Source organism: Panthera leo, chromosome D1, assembly GCF_018350215.1.
Source record: "Panthera leo isolate Ple1 chromosome D1, P.leo_Ple1_pat1.1, whole genome shotgun sequence".
Lineage (NCBI taxonomy): Eukaryota > Metazoa > Chordata > Mammalia > Carnivora > Felidae > Panthera > Panthera leo.
Window position 1 is genome coordinate 16,780,825 of NC_056688.1, and position 20,173 is coordinate 16,800,997.

Sequence of the window (20,173 nt, forward strand, 5' to 3'; positions counted from 1 at the left end):
CAGCCTGGAGTTCTTGCCCTTCCGTGGGGGTGGGAGAGTGAAAGACCAGGCCCGCACAGTCATCGTGGTGAGTCTGCTGCTACCTCAAGGCAAGTCCGAGCTGCTGGAAAGCCTAGAAAAAAGTTGATAGCTCCTCCTTGCCAACAGCCTGCCGGGCCCTGAAAGCTGCCTTAGAGCGAGGCGGCCTTGCTGCTGAGAGGCAGGGGGATTATCCTCTGTGGTGGAGCAGGAGCTGTTTGCTCAGAAGCAGAGGGAACCTCTGGTCCCCGCTCCTAAACGTGAAGGGTTTTGTGTTCTGTTCGGTACGATTCCAGTTGTGGAGACCCCAGGCTGCGGTGGTGCCCATGATGAATAAAAAACGGGGTGAGATTTCTGGGACAGTTAAGCTTTATTTTTCTTACATATACATATATATATATAAATATATATACATACATAGAGGAAATTTGCAAATTTACACACAACCTAACGAAACCACATATACATACAGGTGCGCACACACAGATACACGTTCACACCCCAAAGCTCCAGCCAGGCCAGCTCTCATCCCTAAGTACCATTCTCCCATTAGGGAAGGCCCTTCTCCCAGGGTTTAAGGCCATTAGCTCACTTTATAGAAGTTTGGTGCTTGTAGAGTTACAGTCTTAATCGTCATAAAGGACAGTCTGGACCTCATGGCTGTCCCCTAACCCCACCTTTCAGTCTTACGTGACCCCCCGACAGGACAATGGGAGCCAAATTAACGCAGGGGGCTTGGGCACAATGGCCTAACTCTGGAAAACTGCCCAGCTTCCTCCCTGCAGGGACAACAAGATCTAAGGAACAACACCAGTCCTGGCTTCTTCCCAGAGAGGTGGGTCACAAAAGGGCCTCCCGCGGCAGGCAGGCAGCTGCTTTGTAATGAATGCTGGGGTACATACTCTCCAGAACCGGTGTGAGCAACATACTTCAGCAGAGAGGGGCCTGGGCTCAGTGTGTCCTCACCTCAGTGACACAACCGAATGAGGACGCCAGCCTTTGGGGCAGAAACCAGCTCCAGATAAACAGACTACCTAACTTGGCTGCTGGTAGAAAACAGGTATATACATCCACAATATGTCTACAGAGAAAACGCGGTCTGCAAGAAGCTCCTTCCCACTCCCGGGATACTGAGGCCCCCTCCCTGGGATGAGCCTCACCCAACCGAGACCGCGGTGGGTCGGTCCTTGAAGAGGACCTTCTCCCGACGGCCCTTCCCTCAGAAATGGGGTCTGCAGGCCAGCTGGAGTAGGGACCTTCTTCTGCCCCGCTTTAGAGGCTTTGGCGATCGTCCTGAGTGTTGGGAGAGGGTAAGCAGGGAGCAGGAAGTGTTCCAGGCGGGAAGGGCACTCAGTGTGATGAGCAGGCTAGTGCCTCAGATCGATGTATTTCTCTCCCTAGAAGTAGGTGAAGAGGAGAGAGGTTAAGGGGAGCGTGGGGGGACCGCGTTGGCGTCTGGGGTGGGAGCGCTGAAGGGATGAGGGACCGAAGCCAAAGCTGATGGACGAGGCGTGGAGGGAAGCGGTGGGAGGGGGCGGGGCAGGAGGGCCTAGGCTCCGAACTGGACTGGCCACACCGAGCTCGGTGACCTGAGCCACGGCACTGTTCGGGGAAAGGTGGCGGTGACAGGGCAGAGTGTGTGCTGTCAGTCCCGGGAGCTACCCCTTGTCCACGGTCCCCCGGCCACTCTCCTCGCCCTACCAACCTGGGACTAGTGTTAGGAAGGCAAGACGGGCCTGCTCCCAGTCTCCAGTAGAGGAGGAGGAAAGGGAGAGAGAGTGTTCAGGGGACGAGAGCCATTAGCCCCCGCGGCTCCCAATCCCTGGAGAGGCGTCAGGCACTGGCCGCAGGAACTGCCTCCTACCTGGTCTCCTGGAGCCCTCTTGTCACCGGTGCTGCCCTGTAGGAGGCCCATCTCTTCTGGGAGCTTATCTGACTTAACTTCAACTACAAATTCGCTCTTACGAGACGGGGGCAGCGTGCTGGGAGGAGGGAGGGAGGCAAGAAGTTGGCAACTCAGGGGCAAGGGAAGGGAAGGTCGCTGGGAAAGACGCTGGACTGGGTGATGGGGCTCTTAGGCAGGTGCTGTGGGGCCAGCTCAGGGAAGGGAAACACGCAGTGAATGGAAGGGAGAAGGCGTGGGTGAATGCAGCGGGCAGGAGAGCAGGGAGCACTCACACAGCGTCCCCCTCCTGCTCCTAAGGGGTGAGCGGGCACTCGAGCAGGCAGGGAATGTGCCCACGGAGGCAACAAGCTGGGTAGCACGACAGGGGGCGGGGGGACCGAGGGCGCGGGGTGCCATGCTTACATCTCCTGTTTGCCCGACCGCCCGCACGGTAGCTTGCCCTTCTTGTAGAAGAAATAGAGAACGGCACCCAGCACGGCCAGGACCAGGACGCACACGGTCACGGCCACGATGGCCACGCCCTTGCTTTCGGGCTCCGGCAGCTTCTTCTCTGTCCCACAGAGATGTTCCTAGTCACTCCCGGCCCCAGGTGGCCACGCTTCCACCACTGCCCCACCCAGCCCGGGGCTCCCCGGGCAGGGACAGGGCAGGATAAGGGTGCCCTGGCACAGCCTCGCGGCCCCCCGTTCTGGAGCCCAGACTGCCTGCTCACCTGTGGAGGTGCTGTTGGCTCTGGTGTAAGGACCGACAGTGGAGGTGCTGGGGCCAGTGGTTCTGTTTGAGTCTGTGGTTAAACGGATCGAAAGGCGGGTTAAAAAAGCACAAGCTCGTGCCCGCGCCCGCCACACCCCGCCACACTGAGGACGGACGAGGCCCGTACCCAGCTCCAGGAAAATGGTGGTGGTGTTTCTGCCCAGGAAGTTGGAGGCCACGCACTCTGCACCTGTCTCCAACAGCTCTGGGGTCACGAGGACATTCAGGACACTCAGGACGCTCTGCGGATCTTGGTCTTGTTCATGGGCCTGTAAGGAAGGAGGCGGAGCTCAGGGGCCCGGCCCGGTCCCCGCAGCAGAGCCTGGGGCAGGGGTGCTTGAGCAGGGGAAAAGGAGGTGGGCTCACCGTGCCGTCCACGCTCCAGGAGATGGAGGGCCGGGGATGTCCCGACGCTTCACAGGACAGATTCAACACTGTGTTCTCTTTCACCCACATCTTCCTTTCCTTTGATGTCATCCACGGGGACCCTTAGAGAGGGAGGGGGACAGGTGTGGCGGCCAACTCCGCTGGCCTGCCTCCCCCTCCCCACCAGAGCATCCCGGGGCGGCCGGTGGCCTTTCGTCCTCCAAGAGCTCGAAACCACCCAGCCGGGGGTAGCTTCCCGGGCCGCCCGGTCTCTGCCCAGAGGGCCTCACCAAAAATGGCCACGCGGACCAGCTGAGTGCGGTTCAGGCCCGGGACGCCGGGCACGGAGGCCACGCAGCGGTAGCCTCCCCCCGCGTCTCGCTGCAGGTTGTGTAAGCGGAGCACAGGCCCCTTCTCCAGCACCTGGCCTGTCTGGGGGGAGAGAGGGGTCGGTGGGTCACTCACAGCCACACGGCCCCCCACGCGCCGCAGCCCCAGGCCCGCCTGAGTACCTTTTCTCTCAGCCACTGGAACTCCAGGGCTCGGTTACTCTCTGCCTCACAGGTCAGGGCGAGGCTGCCGCCCTCCCGGCTCTCCGGGGCCGCAGGGCTCACCCGGACATCAGACACATCTGGGGACACGGCAAGGGCGTCAGCCTGGGCAAAATTCCCGCTTGCCCCCCCGCCTGCCCCCACCCACCCGCCGTCCGGGGCCCCGGGGCCCTCACAGTTCACCAGCAGCTCCTGTTGCTCGCTCGGCAGCGATGCCATGGTTTCCAGGTCCAGGCCCTGACACTGATAGAGCCCACTGTGCTCCTTCCGGGCGGACTCCAACACCAGGACCCCGTTGTCCTCGGTCGCCTTCTCCTCCATCTCCTGGGTGCTGGGGTTCTGGGGGAGAGCGAGGGGGTGAGCAGCGTGCGCCTCCAGCCGCTCTCGCAGCCCGCGTGCACCCAGCGCGGGCGCCCTCCGCACCTGCTTGCTGATGGTGAAGTGGGGGGGGGGGTTGCCGTCAGCCAGACACCTGATTTCCACGCGGTCCCCTTCCTTCAGCACGCCCACGGGCTCCACTTCCAGCCACACTTTCTCCGCCGGGTCTAGCACAGGGGGGCACGGGGGCGGCGGCCGTCAGCCCGCGAGCCGTCCCCGCGCCGGGGAGCGGCCTGACTTTTCCACCCGCCCCAGCCCAGGGCTGTGACGGGGACTCACAGAAAACCGGGACGACGACTTCCCTGGACTCCTTCATGTGGTTCCCGCTGGGCAGCCGGTAGTTGAGCTCGCAGTAAAACTGGGCGTCTTTGTCTTCCTTAACCAGCTGGGCCTTCAGAACGCTCTGCAGGGTGTACAGGCCGCTCGACTCGACGATCTGGGACGACTGAATGTGGACCCCTGGGCAGGGAGGAAGGGGAGAGAGGCTCGGCCTCGGCCCCGCCTCCGCCCCCACCCCCTGGTCGCAGGGGCTGCGGGAGGGGGCTCCCGGAGGGACCCCCGCCTGCGCAGAAGGCCAGGCACCACGGAGCCGCGACTCTTCACCTCCGAAGCTTTACTGCTCGTTATCCACCTGCTCTAGGGGCGCGCGGGTGCGCGCCAGGAATGCCGCAGTGACTGACCCATGCCCCTCAGCAAACGCTCCAGACGCCCACCCACGGGGGTAGTGAACGGCCAGCCTGACTACACCATACCCACTGGGTATGTCACTCTACTGACAGCAGAGATTACTTTCCGGGAGGGGATGTGGGGCGAGAAGGGAATTTTCCTTCTAGATCTCCTGGGTCGTTTACATCCTCACGAGAACGTTTGCAGGCCTCGCTTGTGTGCTTCAAAAAACCAAGGTCCGACGAAAGGCAAGGTGGTGGCACCATAAGCAGGGCCCTCAAGGGCTGACGGGGCTGCACTCACGTTTCTTCTCCTCCTTCAGGGGCCGCCCATTCTTGTACCAGATGACTTGAGGAACGGGGTACCCATTTCTCCCCACGCAGGTAGCAACCTGAGGGGGACAGGCCGTGAGTCTCGCTGCCGCTCGGGCCCCACCAGGCCCCGCCAGGCCACCCTGGCGTGGCTCACCTCCTCGGGCTCCTCGCTGTTGACTGAAATGCCCAAGGGATTGATCTGGATGGTCGGCTCCTCTGGGGCTTCTACAAGGGAAGGAGAGGAGGGGCGTGGGACCACACGGCTTCCCGCGACCCACACCGCTTCCCGCGACCCACACCGCCCGCGAGGCACGGACGGGGCACTGACTGTAGACGCGGAGCTGGATTCGGTGCTCCTGGGACTGAGGGCGCTTGCCCTGGCACAGGAAGATGCGCTCGTCGTGGGGGGTGACGTGCGCCAGGGCCAGAGTAGTCCCTCTGTCCAGGAGGCTGAGCCGGTGCTGGTACTCCCCGGGTTCGCTCTGGCCCTGGCCCTTGCGCACGCGGAAGATGAGAGTCGGCTTCTCCTTGTGGACCTGAGGAGGGGTGACGGAGGGGAGGGGAGGGTCCTGGGGCTGCGGGAGGGGGACAGCCTCCCACCCTGCCACCCTGCCACCCTCTCCACGCACTCACAGAAAACCAGTCCACGTGGCTGAAGTTGCCCGGGGAGTGGGAGGGGCCGCACTTCAGGAGGGCTGTGCCGCCAACTTCCACCTCCAGGGGCTCGGGGGTGGGGGGCTCCGCCTCTCCAGGCACACCTGGGGTGCGGGAGGGGACACCCCAGCGGTGGTGTCAGCTCCAGCTGCTCCCCGTGGCCTCCCCTCCCAGCCGGCTCCCTGCAGCTCTTCTTCCGGGAGAGGGCCCTGCCCTCCTGAGCCTCAACCCCTCTCTACCGGCTGCCCCAGGCCGCCCTCTCCCCCAGTTCAGGGGAGTCGGGGGGGACCGTCTCTGGTCATCTCAGGAGGAGACCCTGAGCACCAGGCACCTTCCAGACGAGGCTGGCAGAGGGGCAACCCAGGCGGTGGGCCAAGAGGAAGGCCCCTTTCCTTCCAGGCCCCCTCCACTCCCAGTGAGCTCAGAGTGTGGGAATGCAAGGCATGTGCCAGGCTGGGGCACACAGGCCCCTTTGTGTCCCCACACCGCGGGGAAGACCTCACTACTCTGCCCCCCAAAAAAGCCCTCCCCAAATTTCCCACAAGACGCAGCGAGCCAACCCCGGCCAGAAGCTCCCATCTCAGGCTCCCAAAGCGGTACCTCTGTGGACATCCCACACGCTCAGGGGACCCCCCAGCCTGGGAGTCTCGTGAGCACGAAGGGGTCAGAACGTCCCCCAGGGGTCAGGGTGAGGGCCAGGCAGTGAGCAAGAGTGACGTCAGTGGTGCCAGCGTGCTGCCTGCCCTGTGAGGAGGTGATGTCACTCAATACCATCTGGCTGGCCTCAGGGATGCCTGGGTTGTTGCCCCGGGGCTGGCGCCCAGACAAGGAGGGCAGATGGAGCGGTCTTCAGCCCACAGCAGAGGCCTCGCTCGCGTCCCTGACTCCGTTTCCCCGGAGCGAGAGGAGCGGGGCAGGGCGGGGCTAGATTGGCTGCAGCTGTGGAGCCCAATTTAGCCCTTTCCCCAGAAACACAGTCAGCCTGGGAGGCAGCAGCCTGGGGTACCCCAGGGACACTGTAGGCACCGGGCATGAGGCCAGCGAGCTGGGTATTGCCTAGCCCTCCCCTTCCCCAGCCGGACAGCGGCTGGGACCCGGGAAAGGGAGCCAAGAGAAACACGCGACACCGCTGCAGGCCATACAAGGGCAGCGTGGACCCGGGAGCGCCGGGCTCCCAGGCAGTTCCAGAGAAAAACTCCGAGGTGCAGGGGCGCTCTTCCCACCTGAACGTGGTTCCCACTCCGGGAGGCGTAACAATTCTGGGCGCTTCCACCCTGGGCACCCTCGAGCCCTCGCTTCTGCCACCTGGGATCCCCTCACCGGGACAGGCGCGAGGCGACCCACGCCGCCCCCCAGCCCCTGCCAACGCCCTTGCTCGGGCGGGAGCCGCCGTCCCTCCCCCGCTCGCTCACCTCCAGCCTGGCTCGGAGCCCAGGCCGGAGAGGAGGCGTCGGCGCGCCCCCTCCCGCTAAGCAAGCCGCCTTTTCCAGCAACAGGCGGGCGCAGAATCGGGGATTTGGGGATGCGCTCCAGCGGCGCCTCCCGCCGCCGCTCCAGCCGCGGGCCCCCAGAGTGGGCACCTGAGGCAAAAAGCTCTCCCCCAGCTCCCCCGAGAGGCTCGGCTCCACCCCCTCCGGCTCCGGGCAGCAGCCTCCTCCCCGCGTCCTCCTCCCCGGGATACTCTGGGATCGAGGCTGCAAACTGGCCGCGAAGAAGAGTTGCACGCGCGCAAGGCGCCGGGCAGGAGGAGCGCACGCCGGGGCGCAAAGCCCCGACCGGCGCCGCGCCGCCGGCTCCGCTCCCCGGGCGCGCTCCGCCAAAGACCCCTGGCCCGGGCCGCTCGGGGGCGCGGGCCCCCTGCGAAGCCACTCACCCGCGGCGCGGCGACAGCAGCAGCAGGCGGCGAGCAGAAGGGCGCAGACGAGCCCGGACGGCCCCATGCTTCCCGGCCGGAGGGCGAGCGCCTAGTGAGCCAGCCGGCGGCGGCCGGGGGCTGACGTCAGGGGGGCGGGGGAGGGGGCCCGGCCCGCCCCGCCCCGCGCAGCCCCCCGCCCCCGCCGCCGCTCCACGGGGGCGGGCCCGGAGCTGCGCGGAGCCGCGCGCCCGGCTAGGCCGGGCCCGGCGCCCAGCCCCCCTTGCCGGCTCGGGTCGGGCGAGGGGGCAGTGACAGGTGTCTCGAGGCCGCGCTGACTGGCCGAGGCGGCGGCTACGGGAGGTCGGCCCGGACGCCCCGAGTTACGCCGGCTCAGAACCGGCGGCGCTCGGCCCCTCTCGGCCCCTACCGGGACGGCCGGGCGGAGGAGCAGCAGACCAGGTCCTCCGGCGCCCCGCTGGGGGCCTCCGGTGCAGGCGCCTCTGCCCGCCTCCTCCTCCACCCCGCCGGACCCCTGCCACCGAGAAACCGGCCGGCCGCGGCGGCTTCCCAGAAATATTGCACCACTGCGGCTGCCGCCGGCCTGACACTACCCCCAAGGCCTCGCCCACCCCCAAGCCTCGCAGTGCTGGTCGCTTTGAGGGAAGAGCCCCGGGCCGGGGCCCGCAGACCCGGAGGTACCCGCACTGAGGAGTGGAGACGGTGCCCCGTGGGCTCCCCCTTCGAACCCAAGCCCCCGCAAGTCTGAAGAGCGGAAGAGGGAGGGGGGCTGAATTCACAGGCCCAAGGCTTTCACACGGAACCGAGTCCGGGCCTTGAAGATTCTGCTTTTGCCCTCTTCGCTCAATGAGCCCAGCTGGGGCTCAGTTTCCCCTCTCCTGAATAAAGAAAAGAGGGAGAAGGAAGGGTTCATGGGTGCGACGTCTCCAGTTGACTTCTGAAAACCTGTTGCTGTCCTGATGGTTGAAAGGACCCCCTGAAGCGGGGCTTTCCCCGCCCCCCCCCCCCCCACCGCCCTTCACCACCACCAACAGCACAACCCCAGGCCCCCTGTGGACTGGCTCCGCAGCTGGGGGTGGAAGCGTGGAGGGGGAATCCGGTCTGATCGCAGGCAGCCCTCCACACAGCAAGCTCCCCCTCTTCCCACACCCAGGTCTTCTGGCCCCTTGAACTCAGGCTCTGGGGAGTGGGATGGGCTCCTGCCTCTTAGAGACCCCAGCATCACATCTGCTGGGACTCCAGGGAGAGGGTCAAATAGAGGTCTGGATTTGGGGTGGAGGCCGGTCGCCTGGCAGAGCAGCCTCTCAGCGGGCTGGGGGAGGAGCAGCGTGAGGCAGCAAACGCTAGAGATGGGCAGGTGACTTGAGAGAATGCTCCGGGCTGGTATTTTGATGACGCAGAGATGACTGGCAAACCACATGAGCCTCGGTTTTTTGGAACCTTGCTGACCCCTCCTCTCCCTTCATCAGTCTCCAGCCAGAAGCAATGCCAAGCCGGCCAGGGCAGGGGCGTGGGGCCTGGAGCCTAGGGGGAGAGGCCAAGCGGAGGACCGGAGGACCGTGGCTCCGCATCCCCCAGGAGTGAATGTATGGACTGGCCCCGGGGCCCGGAGTGGAATGGATGAGTTTGTTCGGCTACGGGGGAAGGAGCAGGAATGGCTGAAGGATGCTGTTTGCCTCCCCCACCCCACAAGCCAGAGCTGGGCAGGGAGCTCCGCTTCCCCGCCCCCACTCCCTTCCCTTCACTTAACACCATTAACTAATCATTCTCCTCTCCGCCTGCAAACAAAGCCAGCTAGCCACCAAGGACAGTCAGTTCGGAATTCTTCTTCCGCCCTGAGCAGAGTGCGGCCAGGTGGGGGTAGAGGAGCTGCCTCAGCGTCGAAGGGGAAATGAGGTTAGAGCCCAGGGTGACATCCTTTCCCAGTGTGCCTCCACCAAACATGCACAAAGACTGTCCTTTAAGGAAGCCGGCAGCCTGGGGGCGACCTGGGCTGCCAGGGAGTGGGTGGTAGAGGTCAGGGGGCAGGCAGCTTTGGGATGGGCTCATGATGGGGGCACTTTGAGATTCCAAACCAAAGAGAGATCAGGACCTTGGAGAGGATGCAAAGGGGCACGGAAACAAGAAGAAAGGGCAGTGAAGGCAGGAGAACAGGGTAGAGAGAACAGAAGGTGGAGAGTATCAGCCCTCCGGCTCCTCGAAGATGCCAGAAAGTGGAGCTGCAGTAATGGCAGGGAGGAGAGAAGGCAGCAGAGGAAGAACTTTCAGCAAGAGAGGACTGTGACCCAGCTGGAGAGGGATCAAGGAGGCGGTGGCCACGGGCAGAGACACCTGGGCTGCGTTGGAAGCAGCTTTACTGGAATGTAGGCCAAGACAAAAAGCAGCCCGGGACCAGAGTCCTAATTCTTTGTGTATTTCTCTCCAGAAGGAAGGGGTAGGAAGGCTGCTTTCCTCCACCCCCATGATAGGCCCAGGCTACTCGGAGATGAGGGGTCCCACCGTGTAGAATGTCCTCTTTGTGTCTCCCTGGCATGGGTCTGACCACAGGCAGAGAAACTGAGGCTGGGTGGGGTGGTGGCCATGGTCTGGTCTCCAGGGTGGGTGGGGCTTTCGTTTCAGTGTAAGTTAAAGTGGAGAAGAGTGAGGCCCCGGCCGCAGTGTAGCGGATGGGGAGGTAAAAAGACAAGGATGGGCCTGGCCCAGGGGGCCACCGGGGCAAGATTCTAACCCAGGAGTCCTCTCTCAGCACAGTGGGCACGGTGGCCCTTCCACCCAACCCTCTAGTTGAGGGGCTTGACTGGGAGGAAGATAGGAGAAGGGGGGGCTGGGCAGAGGAAGGAAGCTGATAAAGACAAGTTTGCAGCTGCAATGAGGAAGGAACTGGGGGTGGGGGGGGCAGCCCAGCAATCTTGGCAATTATGGAGGCTGGGGAACCCCCTGGCCTGGCCAGAGAATAGGGTCCAGTTTGAGTGTTTGGAGGGGAAGGGAGGGGAATTTTTCCAGAATGGGGGTCTGAGTTGGGAGGAGACCGCATTGAGGGAGTGGAAAATAGGGTGGGAAGAGGGTGGGGGGCGGTTGTTGCCGAAGACATCATCAGGCCAGGAAACCGGATACTGGGGGGCTGGGTTGGAAGATGTGGGGGAAGAGATTGAATGGGGGGAAGCAGCCCCTATCCTGGCCGGACGCAGTCTCACATGTCCTTTGCACCTGACCCAGGGCAGGAGGAAGGAGGTGCAGCTTGGATTGAGGTGTGCCCCCAGAAAGGCAGGGGAAGAGGAGGGTGACTTGGGCGTGGGGGATGGGAGGGGCTATTTTTAAACTTGGAAAACCTTGAGTGAGTTCATCTCCACCCTGAGTGCTGGAGGCGGCAAAGGCCCCATTGTACAGGGGTCTAGAGAAGGGGAGCGGGGAGGGGGTGAGTGGCACAATGGCAAGAATTATGTTGGAGCCGGCGGGGCAAGCGGAGGGCGGGGGAGGGGACTCCTCGTCACAGCTGGCCTACTGAACTACGGGTCGGCCTAGGCTGGGGCTTGGAACGGGGGGAGGGTTCCACTCTCACAAAGCCCCCTGTGGGGGAGCTGGGGTCTCTGGCATCCGGTGGTGGTCCATCCTGGGGAGGGGGCTGCGAGTGGGATTCCCACAGCCTGGCTTTCCCAGGGACTGCACGGCCTGTTCCCAGGCTCCCAGCATTCCAGAGACTCCCCTGGGAGCCGCTGGCCTCTCTTCTCGGCCCCCTGTCTGCTGGGAGTGGGGGGAGAGAAGGAGAAAGAGGATGTGGATGCATAGGGACGCTTCTTGGGGACTAGGGACCCTTCCACCAGAATGGAGGGGGGCTGCCCTCCCATCCCAACCCCGCTAAGGCCTCTGAATGGTGACTGTCCTCGTCCTCTCCGACCCCAGGGGCCTCTCCACGTTGGCGGCCCTCCAGCACCCAGGCCTCGGCCCGGGGGAGCCCGCCGGGCGTCCCAGGAGCCCTGCTCTCGGGGTCTCGCCCAGCGGGGGCCGCGGGAGGCGGGGCATCCGGCGCCGCTCGCACCAACCCAAACATTACCTTAAATGCTCAGGCGGCAGCCGCGGGCCGGGGAGGGGCTCTGGGCGGGGGCCCGGGAGCTCTCCGGAAGCCCCAGTCGGTCCCTAGGCCTTTCCCAGAGCGCAGCCGGCAGCCGTGATTCAGTCCAGTACCCCACCCGCCCCCCTCGCGCTGGAAAGTAGGAGCGGGAAGTAGAATTGGGGGAGTGGGTGGAGAGAGCCGAGGCCGCATGGGGAGCCCCAGGGGGCCGCCTCCTGGGCGCGCAGCTACCTCGGATCAAGGAAAGAGTAGGACCCTCCGGCCAGGGTTTCAGCATCGGGACAGGAGTGGGGGTTTCTGGGTCTCTCTCTAGCTCTGCAATACCCACTCCTGTTAGCTGTGATAAGAGGGCCTCCTTGCACATCCCCTTCCCCGCCCCCCCTCCCCCGAATCCTGGATCTCAGTTCTCTGGCTTCTGAGGCCCCTGCTGCTTCCTCCTCCCATCCTAAATTTGGAGAAGGGAGCAAGTTGGTAGGGTGGGGGGGAGGGCATGGGAGCAGGATGCTGGAGCTTACACCTCTCCCCCTCAGGGAAGTTCACATCCGCTCCCCAAAATACCACCACCTAGAAATGTCCCCAGAGGGCTGTTTAAATTTGACTTTGAGTTGTCCCTGAGAAAAGGCCAGCTAGTCTAACTGCAGAGAGACCTAAGGGGGACCCAGGCACACCACCAGCGTCTCCTGGCCTTCTCTTCCAGGCGACTTCTGCATTTTGTTTTCCCCTCCTTCCACACAGACCTCTGAGCCACCTGGGAGGAGCCCTGGAGGTGGGGACCTGTGATCCCCACTGTAGTTGACACAGCTGACCTTGGAGGAGAGGAGAGAGGAGGAAAGAGAAGAGGGGAGGCACGCCTGGAGACTGCTCCCTGCCTCCCTGTGCCACACCCCTGTGGCTGGAGGATGAACACAGAATTTGGAGTCAGGAAAAAGCCCCAGACTAGGTTTAAGACTGGGGCTGCGCTCCCCCCTGGCATCTTCCCTTTGCGTGCCTGTCAACTTTGGTCTCAAACCGCTGACTGTGGGTGGCTTTGAGACAGCCCTGCCACTTCGTTAACTAATCTTGGGCAAGTGACCAAACCAGTGACTGTTCAGAGGGGACACGGCAGTGCTCAGAGTGAGGGAAGAAGCCACTCATATCTAATATATGGTGCTTTACAACTTAGACGTTTCACATCAAGATCATTTTTATCACCAGTATTTATCTTGATCTTTGCAAAAAAATGAAAAAACTGAAGAAGAGTGACATGATCTAGGGGTGCCTGAGTGGCTCAGTTGGTTAAGCATCTTTTTTTTTTTTAAGTTTATTTATTTTGAAAGAGAGAGAGAGAGAGCACAAGCAGGAAAGGAGCAGAGAGAGAGGGAAAGAGAGAATCCCAAGCAGTCTCCGCACCATCAGTGTGGAACCTGATGTAGGGCTCGAACTCACAGACCATGAGATCATGAACTGATCCGAAACTAAGAGCTGATGCTTAACGGACTGAGCCACCAGGTGCTCCCCACCCCCCCACCCCCGTTTTAAGTTTAGCGTCTGACTCTTGATTTCAGCTCAGGTGATGATCTCAAGGTTCATGGGTTTGAGACCCGCTTTGGGCTCTGCACTGCAGTGCAGAGCCTGCCTGGGATTCTCTCTCCTCCTCTCTCTCTGCCCCCTCCTCCCCCCCCAAAATAAATAAATTTTAAAAACTTAAAAAAAAAAAGAGTGACATGATCTAAACTCACACAGCCTGTGAGCAATGGGAATACACACACTCACACACACACACACACACACACACACACACACACACACATATATATATATATATATATATATGTATATATATATCTCTATCTTACTGTGGTAAAATACATATATATATATATCTTACTGTGGTAAAATACACATACCATAAAATTCACCCTTTTAATCATTCCAATTGTGCAATTCAGTGGCATTAAGTACATTCCCAGTATTATCCAATCATCAACACTGCCTACTTCCAGAACTTTCTGATCGCCTCAAGGAACTAAACTTTGAACCAAGACTGCTCTAACTCACAAACCAGTGTGCTATACTTGTAACAATTTACAGCTGAATTAAGTAAGCCTATAATGGAAACAAAGGCAGTGGATTGAGGAGCACTGAATTCGGTCGTATAAACAGGATGTTCAACAGGGATTCAGAAAAGGCAACATCCATGTGCACCTCTGCCTGCACTAGCCAGGAAAGTCTTTCTGGAAGGGTGGAGGCTTCTGTGAAGAGTCTGGATTTAGAGAGGGAGCAGTGAGGAGAGATCTTTCCAGGCAGGGCGGGTGGCAGGAGCAAGGGGAGGGCTGGGACTGAAAGGGAGGCTAGGACATGGGGCAAGTATATCTGCTTTCATTTCCATTATAGGTTTATTTGGAGTGCCTTGAGGAGAGCTTTAGCCACTACCATCACCTGTTGGCATCACCTTTACGTAAACAGCTGGTGCCCAAGAAAGAGTGTTACATGGCTAGATATTCAGCAGGGTAGAAGGTGCGTAATGTGTGAGTTTGGACAGACGGGGTGGAGTTAGGTCATAGGGGAAGAACTGGATCTTAAGAGACAGTAGGCAATCGGGAGCCACTGCGGGTTCTTGAGCAATGGCAACCGATGTGATGCGATTGGAACTCAAGATTAGAGGGCCTGTTTCTTCTTTGCCCGAGAGCGCCCCCTGGTGCCCCTAGTTTGAATTGTTTCCCTCATCTTCTGGAGTAGGTGGGAGGAACTGGGATTGAGAAGCAGGACTGATGAGTTGGAGAAGCCAGACTCTAGGGCCACATTCCAATTCATCCTGAGTGATAACAGCAGGGAAGTCAAAGTCAAGGAGATGTGTGGACAGAGAGGGTTTGATGTGAAGGAAAAAGGCATTGCGGTGGTTCCCTTGTCCGCCCCATCGTTCTGGGCAGGATATTGGGTGTCAGGTGCTAAGGTGGAGCTGGAGGTAGGATGATCATTTTTTTTTTTTTTAATGTTCATTTATTTTTGAGAGAGAGACAGAGCACAAGCAGGAGAGGGGCAGAGAGAGAAGGAGACACAGAATCCAAAGCAGGCTCCAGGCTCCCACCCGTCAGCACAGAGCCCCAAGCAGGGCTTGAACCCACGAACCGTGAGATCATGACCTGAGCTGAAGTCGGACGCTTAATCGACTGAGCCACCCAGACGCCCTGGTAGGATGATAAGACAGGATCCATGTTCTTGAGGAACTTTACTGAGGGAAACACACAAGTCAACAGTTACAATACGACGTGCCAAGTGCTTGAGCGCAAATACGCACACAGGGCAGTTACTGAACCCGGCCCGAGGTTGTCAAAGAAGGCCGCCTAGATGAGTTGACACCTAGCTTCATTTTAACCATGATAGTAGGTAACCAGGGGACGGGGTGTGGCGTGTGCTGTTTAAAGTGTGACCTGGGGGGGGGGCGGGGGCCGCTTGACTGGGTCGGTTGGTGGAGCCAGCGACCCTCGATCTCGGGGTTGTGAGTTCGAGCCCCGCATTGGGTGTAGAGATGACTTCAAGATAAAATCTTTACAGTGTGACCTAGCATGCTGTGTGCAGGTGACCACTGGCAGTTGGTTAGTATCCTGCAAGGGAAGGATGGGTTTAGTGAGGGATGAGGCCAGATTACAGAGGATTTGTAAACTACGGGAAATTATCTAGAGCAACAGGGTGCTTTGTGAAAGCTGCGATCACGGAAGCATCCGCAGACGGGGGTAGATCTATCAGCGCTCAGGCCCCAGAGGGACAGAATGACAGGCCCCACTTTCTAAGGTCCTGTTTCCCTTCTCAGGTCCATCCTCTCCCCTGTGACTGAGGTTGGAAACATCCAGTCCCTTCTGGGGAGGCAGTCTCCACACATGCGTGTGGTCTTATTTTAATTTTCCACAAGCCGATTTATCTGATCATGAGAGACCCTCGCTATAGCGAAAGATGAGTGTTGGGGGGGCCCTCTTCCCTTATGTCACCCCCATGTGACTGAGACCCTCTTGGGAGCCTCTGTTCCTTCCCATATCCAACTTGAAGTGGGGTTCACTTTTTGAGCCCCCTATACACAATCCTTAAACCCACACAGCGGAGTACTATGCAGCTGTTAAAAAGAGTAATGATTTCTGTACGCTGATAGGAAGTGATGGCCAGAACACGATTTTAAATTAAAAAGCTAGTTATAGAACACAATACAGACAATGCTATTTTTTTGTGTAAGAATGGGTGAACATTTGGGGCGCCTGGGCGGCTCAGTCGGTTGAGCATCCGACTCGATCTCGGCTCGGGTCATGATCTCGAAGTTTGTGAGTTCAAGCCCCACATCGGACCCCACACTGACAGCATGGGATTCTCTCTCTCTCCCTCTCTTTACCCCTGCTCATGCTCTCCCCCTTTCTCAAAATGAATAAATAAAACTTAAAAAAAAAAAAGCGGGTGAACATTTTATACATTACACCTCTATATTTATACTTTCAAATAGAAATGGTGAAAGGACCAAAACCAAATAAAAATCATTACCTGCAGAGGGATGGAAGGCACAGGCCCACCCCCAGTATTTGTGGGGCCAGGTCAGAGTACAAACGAAGGCGCACATATCGTATATCGAAATATTTGAGTTATTTGGAAGCTAACTATCAAATATGCTTTACCCTCTTACCTTGACAAATACACTTTCTAATGACAAAATTAAAAAATAGGTAAAGCTGTGGTTTTTGTATGACTTAAAGTCAAGAAAATATTCAAGGTAAACTAACTTAAGGTTTTTTGTCTTTTTTTTTTTTTTTTTTTTTTTTTTTAGATTTTATTTTTGGGGGGCACCTGGGTGGCTCATTCGTCAAGCATCGGACTTCAGCTCAGGTCATGTTCTCACAGTTCGTGAGTTCAGGTCCCACATCCGGTGAGCTTGAGCCCTGCTTTGGGTGAGCCTTGCTTTTCTCTCTCTCTCTCTCTCTCTCTCTCTCTCTCTCTCCCCCTTTCTCTCTGTCCCTTGCTCACTTGTGCCCTGTCTCTCTAAAAAAAAAAAAAAAGAAAAAGATTGTTTTATTTTTTATTTTATTATTTTTTTTAAGTTTCTTTATTTTGAGGGAGAGAGAGAAAGCACGTGAGAGCACAGGAGGGCCCAGGAGAGAGAATCCCGAGGAGGCTCTACACTGTCAGCACGCAGAGTCTGATGTGGGGGCTCCAACTCATGAACCTTGAGATCAGGACCTGAGCTGAAACCAGGAGTTAGACACGTAACAAATCGAGCCACCCAGGCACCCCTTACTTTATTTTAGATAGAGCAAGTGGGGGGAGAGGGGCAGAGGGAGGGAGAGAGGGAACCCAGGGATTCTCAGCATGGAGCCTGAGGCAGGGCTTGATTCCATGACGCTGGGATAATGACCTGGGTTGAAATCAAGAGTTGGACATTCAACCCACCGAGCCACCCAGGTGCCCCAAAGATTTTATTTTTTATAGCTTTTTTTATTTGAGAGAGAGAAAGAGAATGAGTGGGGGAGGGGCAGAGAGAAAGGGGAGACAGAGGATCCAGCTCGGGGTCTGTGCTGACAGCAGAGACCCTGACGTGGGGCTGGAACTCACCAACCGTGAGATTATGACCTGAGCCGAAGTCAAATGCTTAACCAACTGAGCCACCCCGGCACCTCCCAAAGATTTTATTTTTAGTCACTTAAAATATACACTTAGGGGCGCCTGGGTGGCGCAGTCGGTTAAGCGTCCGACTTCAGCCAGGTCACGATCTCGCGGTCCGTGAGTTCGAGCCCCGCGTCAGGCTCTGGGCCGATGGCTCGGAGCCTGGAGCCTGTTTCCGATTCTGTGTCTCCCTCTCTCTCTGACCCTCCCCCGTTCATGCTCTGTCTCTCTCTGTCCCAAAAATAAAATAAAAAACGTTGAAAAAAAATATACACTTAAAATACTCTACATCCAACGTGGAGCTCAAACTCACAGCCCTGAATTCAAGTCACATGCTCCACCAACTGAGCTAGCCAGACGCCCCATAAATTAACTTAATTATTTATCATTGCCCGTGCCTGGGTATTCTCACGACGGGCCTGCAGTGTTCGGAAGGAATAATACAATCATACACAACTCATAAATTATTATATATTTATCCCATGAAATTAATGTTTGCCTTAATTTTGGCAAAATCCCTAATTGTGTTGTTATAATAGAAATGTTCTCATGATGCATATTCTGTTGCCAGTAATGCTAAACTAATTGACCTTTCTTGAATGACTGTTGTTCTTAGATGTTTTAAAAAATTAGTTCCAATTTAAAGAAACTTTGCTCCAAACTGAAATTATTCCTACTATTTTTAAACCGGTGCTTTGATTCAGAATTGGCTCATAAATTTTACGTCATGTTCAAATCTGATACAGGAGTTACATATAATAAATATTTTGTCCCAGAAAATATTTATTTTGTTTATTTTTTATTTAAAAAATCAGTCGCTTAACTGTCCGACTTCAGCTCAGGTCATGATCTCAGGGTTTGTGAGTTTGAGCCCCGCATCGGGCTCTGTGCTGACAAGTGAAGAGCCTCCTTGGTATCCTCTCTCTCTCCCTCTCTCTGCCCCCGCACCCTCCCCCCCGCATGCTTTCTCTCTCTTTCTCAAAAATAAACAAACATTTAAAAAAATTTAGGGGTGCCTGGGTGGCTCAGGCTGTTAAGCTTCCAACTTCGGCTCAGGTCATGATCTCAGGGTCCGTGAGTTCAAGCCCCGCATCAGGCTCTCTGCTGTCAGGACAGAGCCTGCTTCTGATCCTCTCTCTCCCTCTCTCTCTGCCCCTCCCCCATGCGCTCTGTCTCTCCTCTCTTTCTCTCTCTCTCTCAAAAATAAACATTAAACTAAAAAATTTTTAATTCAGAAAATAAAAAAGTGAAAAATGTGATAAAATGTTAATACCCTGTGACACTAAGTAAAGAGTATACAAGGACTCTACTGCTATTCTTGCAACTTTCTGAATGTATGACGTTATTTCAGAATACAGTGAAATGTATACATGTGGAAACTGAAACAAGGAAATAAAAAATGTTTGCATGACCATAAAGGAAAAGATTCACATGCAAATATTCCCCAAACCAATGTCTATACAGAGACTTCTGGCCAAGATCAAGTTACAATCTCAATTGAGGAGAGATTTGAAGAAATATAGCAACATACTGCTTTTCAGAGTGTATTTTTTTAATTAAAAAAAAAGCTTTTTTAATGTTTGTTTATTTTTCAGAGACAGAGTGTGAGTGGGGGAGGGGCAGAGAGAGAAAGAGGGAGACACAGAATCCGAAGCAGGCTCCAGGCTCCGAGCTGCCAGCACAGATCCTGACTAGGGGCTTGAACTCACGGACCATGAGATCATGACCTGAGCTGAAGTTGGATGCTTAACTGACTGAGCCACCCAGGTGCCCCTCTAAATGAAAATATTTAAAAAAAAAAATTTTTTTTTTTAGTGTTTATTTATTTTTGAGACAGAGAGAGACAGAGCATGAGCAGGGAAGGGGCAGAGAGAGAGGGAGACGCAGAATGTGAAGCAGGCTCCAAGCTCTGAGCTGTCAGCACAGAGCCCGACACGGGGCTTGAACTCACGAACCGTGAGATCATGACCTGAGCTGAAGTCGGACGCTTAACCGACTGAGCCACCCAGGCGCCCCTAAATGAAAATTTTTAATAATTTAAAAAAAATTTTTTTTAGTAATCTCTACACCCAATGTGGGGCTCAAAGTCACAACTCAGAGATCAAGAGTTGTACACTTTACCTCCTGCGTCAGCCAGGCGCCCCAGAAATTTTTAAAAAAAATTTTAAATGTTTGATTATTTACTTTGAGAGAGAGAGAGAGAGAGAGAGAGAGAGAGAATGAGCGCAAGTGGAGGAGGGGCAGAGAGAGAGAGCGCGCGAGAGAATCCTAAACAGGCTCCAAACTGTCAGTACAGAACCTGATGCAGGGCTCAATCCCATGAACTGTGAGATCATGACCTGAGCTGATATCAAGAGTTGGACACTTAACTGACTGCAGACGCCCCAGCCCCAGGAAATTTTAATTTAAAATTGTATTTGGTACAGTGTATATACATATAGATAATTATTTTTCTTATGACTCATAAGAGTAGATTGCATACATCATGCTCTGAGGTCCCTGAATACTTCACTATTTCCTATGAAGGCTATTCTCTCTCTTTTTTTACAGTTTATTTATTTATTTTAATTAAAAATTTTTTTAACGTTTATTTATTTTTGAGACAGAGAGACAGAGCATGAATGGGGGAGGGGCAGAGAGAGAGGGAGACACAGAATCGGAAGCAGGCTCCAGGCTCCGAGCCATCAGCCCAGAGCCCGACGCGGGGCTCGAACTCACAGACCGCAAGATTGTGGCCTGAGTCGAAGTTGGACGCTTAACCGACTGAGCCACCCAGGCGCCCCTATTTATTTATTTTTAAATAATCTCTCACCCGTCATGGGGCTCGAACTCACAACCCTGAGATCGAGTCACATGCTCCTCCCACTGAGCCAGCCAGACACCCCAAGAAGACTATTCTCTTATATAACCACAGAACGGTTATCCAATTTAAAAGATTCAAGTTGATACAAAGCATGTCTAATCCATACTCCATATTCTAGTTTGACAAGAGTCTCAATAACGTCCATT

General features: G+C 56.7%; 2 protein-coding genes across 4 annotated transcripts in view; one reads left to right on the forward strand and one right to left on the reverse strand.

Moving 5' to 3' along the window:
* CBL (Cbl proto-oncogene) overlaps nucleotides 1-357 on the forward strand; it is an 84,331-nt gene extending 83,974 nt beyond the window's left edge. The window contains exon 17 of one of the 2 annotated variants that reach the window (XM_042905948.1): nucleotides 1-357. In XM_042905948.1, the coding sequence (XP_042761882.1) occupies nucleotides 1-41 (41 nt within the window). In that variant the 3' untranslated portion in view covers nucleotides 42-357. The other variant, XM_042905949.1, reaches the window with a different exon arrangement.
* A 22-nt stretch (nucleotides 358-379) lies between these two features.
* MCAM (melanoma cell adhesion molecule) lies at nucleotides 380-7,579 on the reverse strand. 2 transcript variants are annotated; one of them, XM_042905953.1, is made up of 16 exons: nucleotides 7,480-7,579; nucleotides 5,586-5,710; nucleotides 5,281-5,488; nucleotides 5,107-5,177; nucleotides 4,942-5,029; nucleotides 4,252-4,431; nucleotides 4,018-4,139; nucleotides 3,771-3,933; nucleotides 3,556-3,674; nucleotides 3,334-3,475; nucleotides 3,044-3,165; nucleotides 2,805-2,946; nucleotides 2,637-2,708; nucleotides 2,327-2,474; nucleotides 1,883-2,000; nucleotides 380-1,415 (listed from the first exon to the last, which is right to left on the reverse strand). In XM_042905953.1, the coding sequence occupies exons 1-16, from the start codon at nucleotides 7,544-7,546 to the stop codon at nucleotides 1,386-1,388; spliced, it is 1,917 nt and encodes a 638-aa protein (XP_042761887.1). In that variant the 5' UTR covers nucleotides 7,547-7,579; the 3' UTR covers nucleotides 380-1,385. The 2 variants fall into 2 exon arrangements, with proteins under 2 accessions (XP_042761887.1, XP_042761886.1); XM_042905952.1 differs by lacking the exon at nucleotides 1,883-2,000 and having other exon boundaries at nucleotides 7,480-7,572.
* Between the last annotated feature and the right edge of the window lie 12,594 nt (nucleotides 7,580-20,173).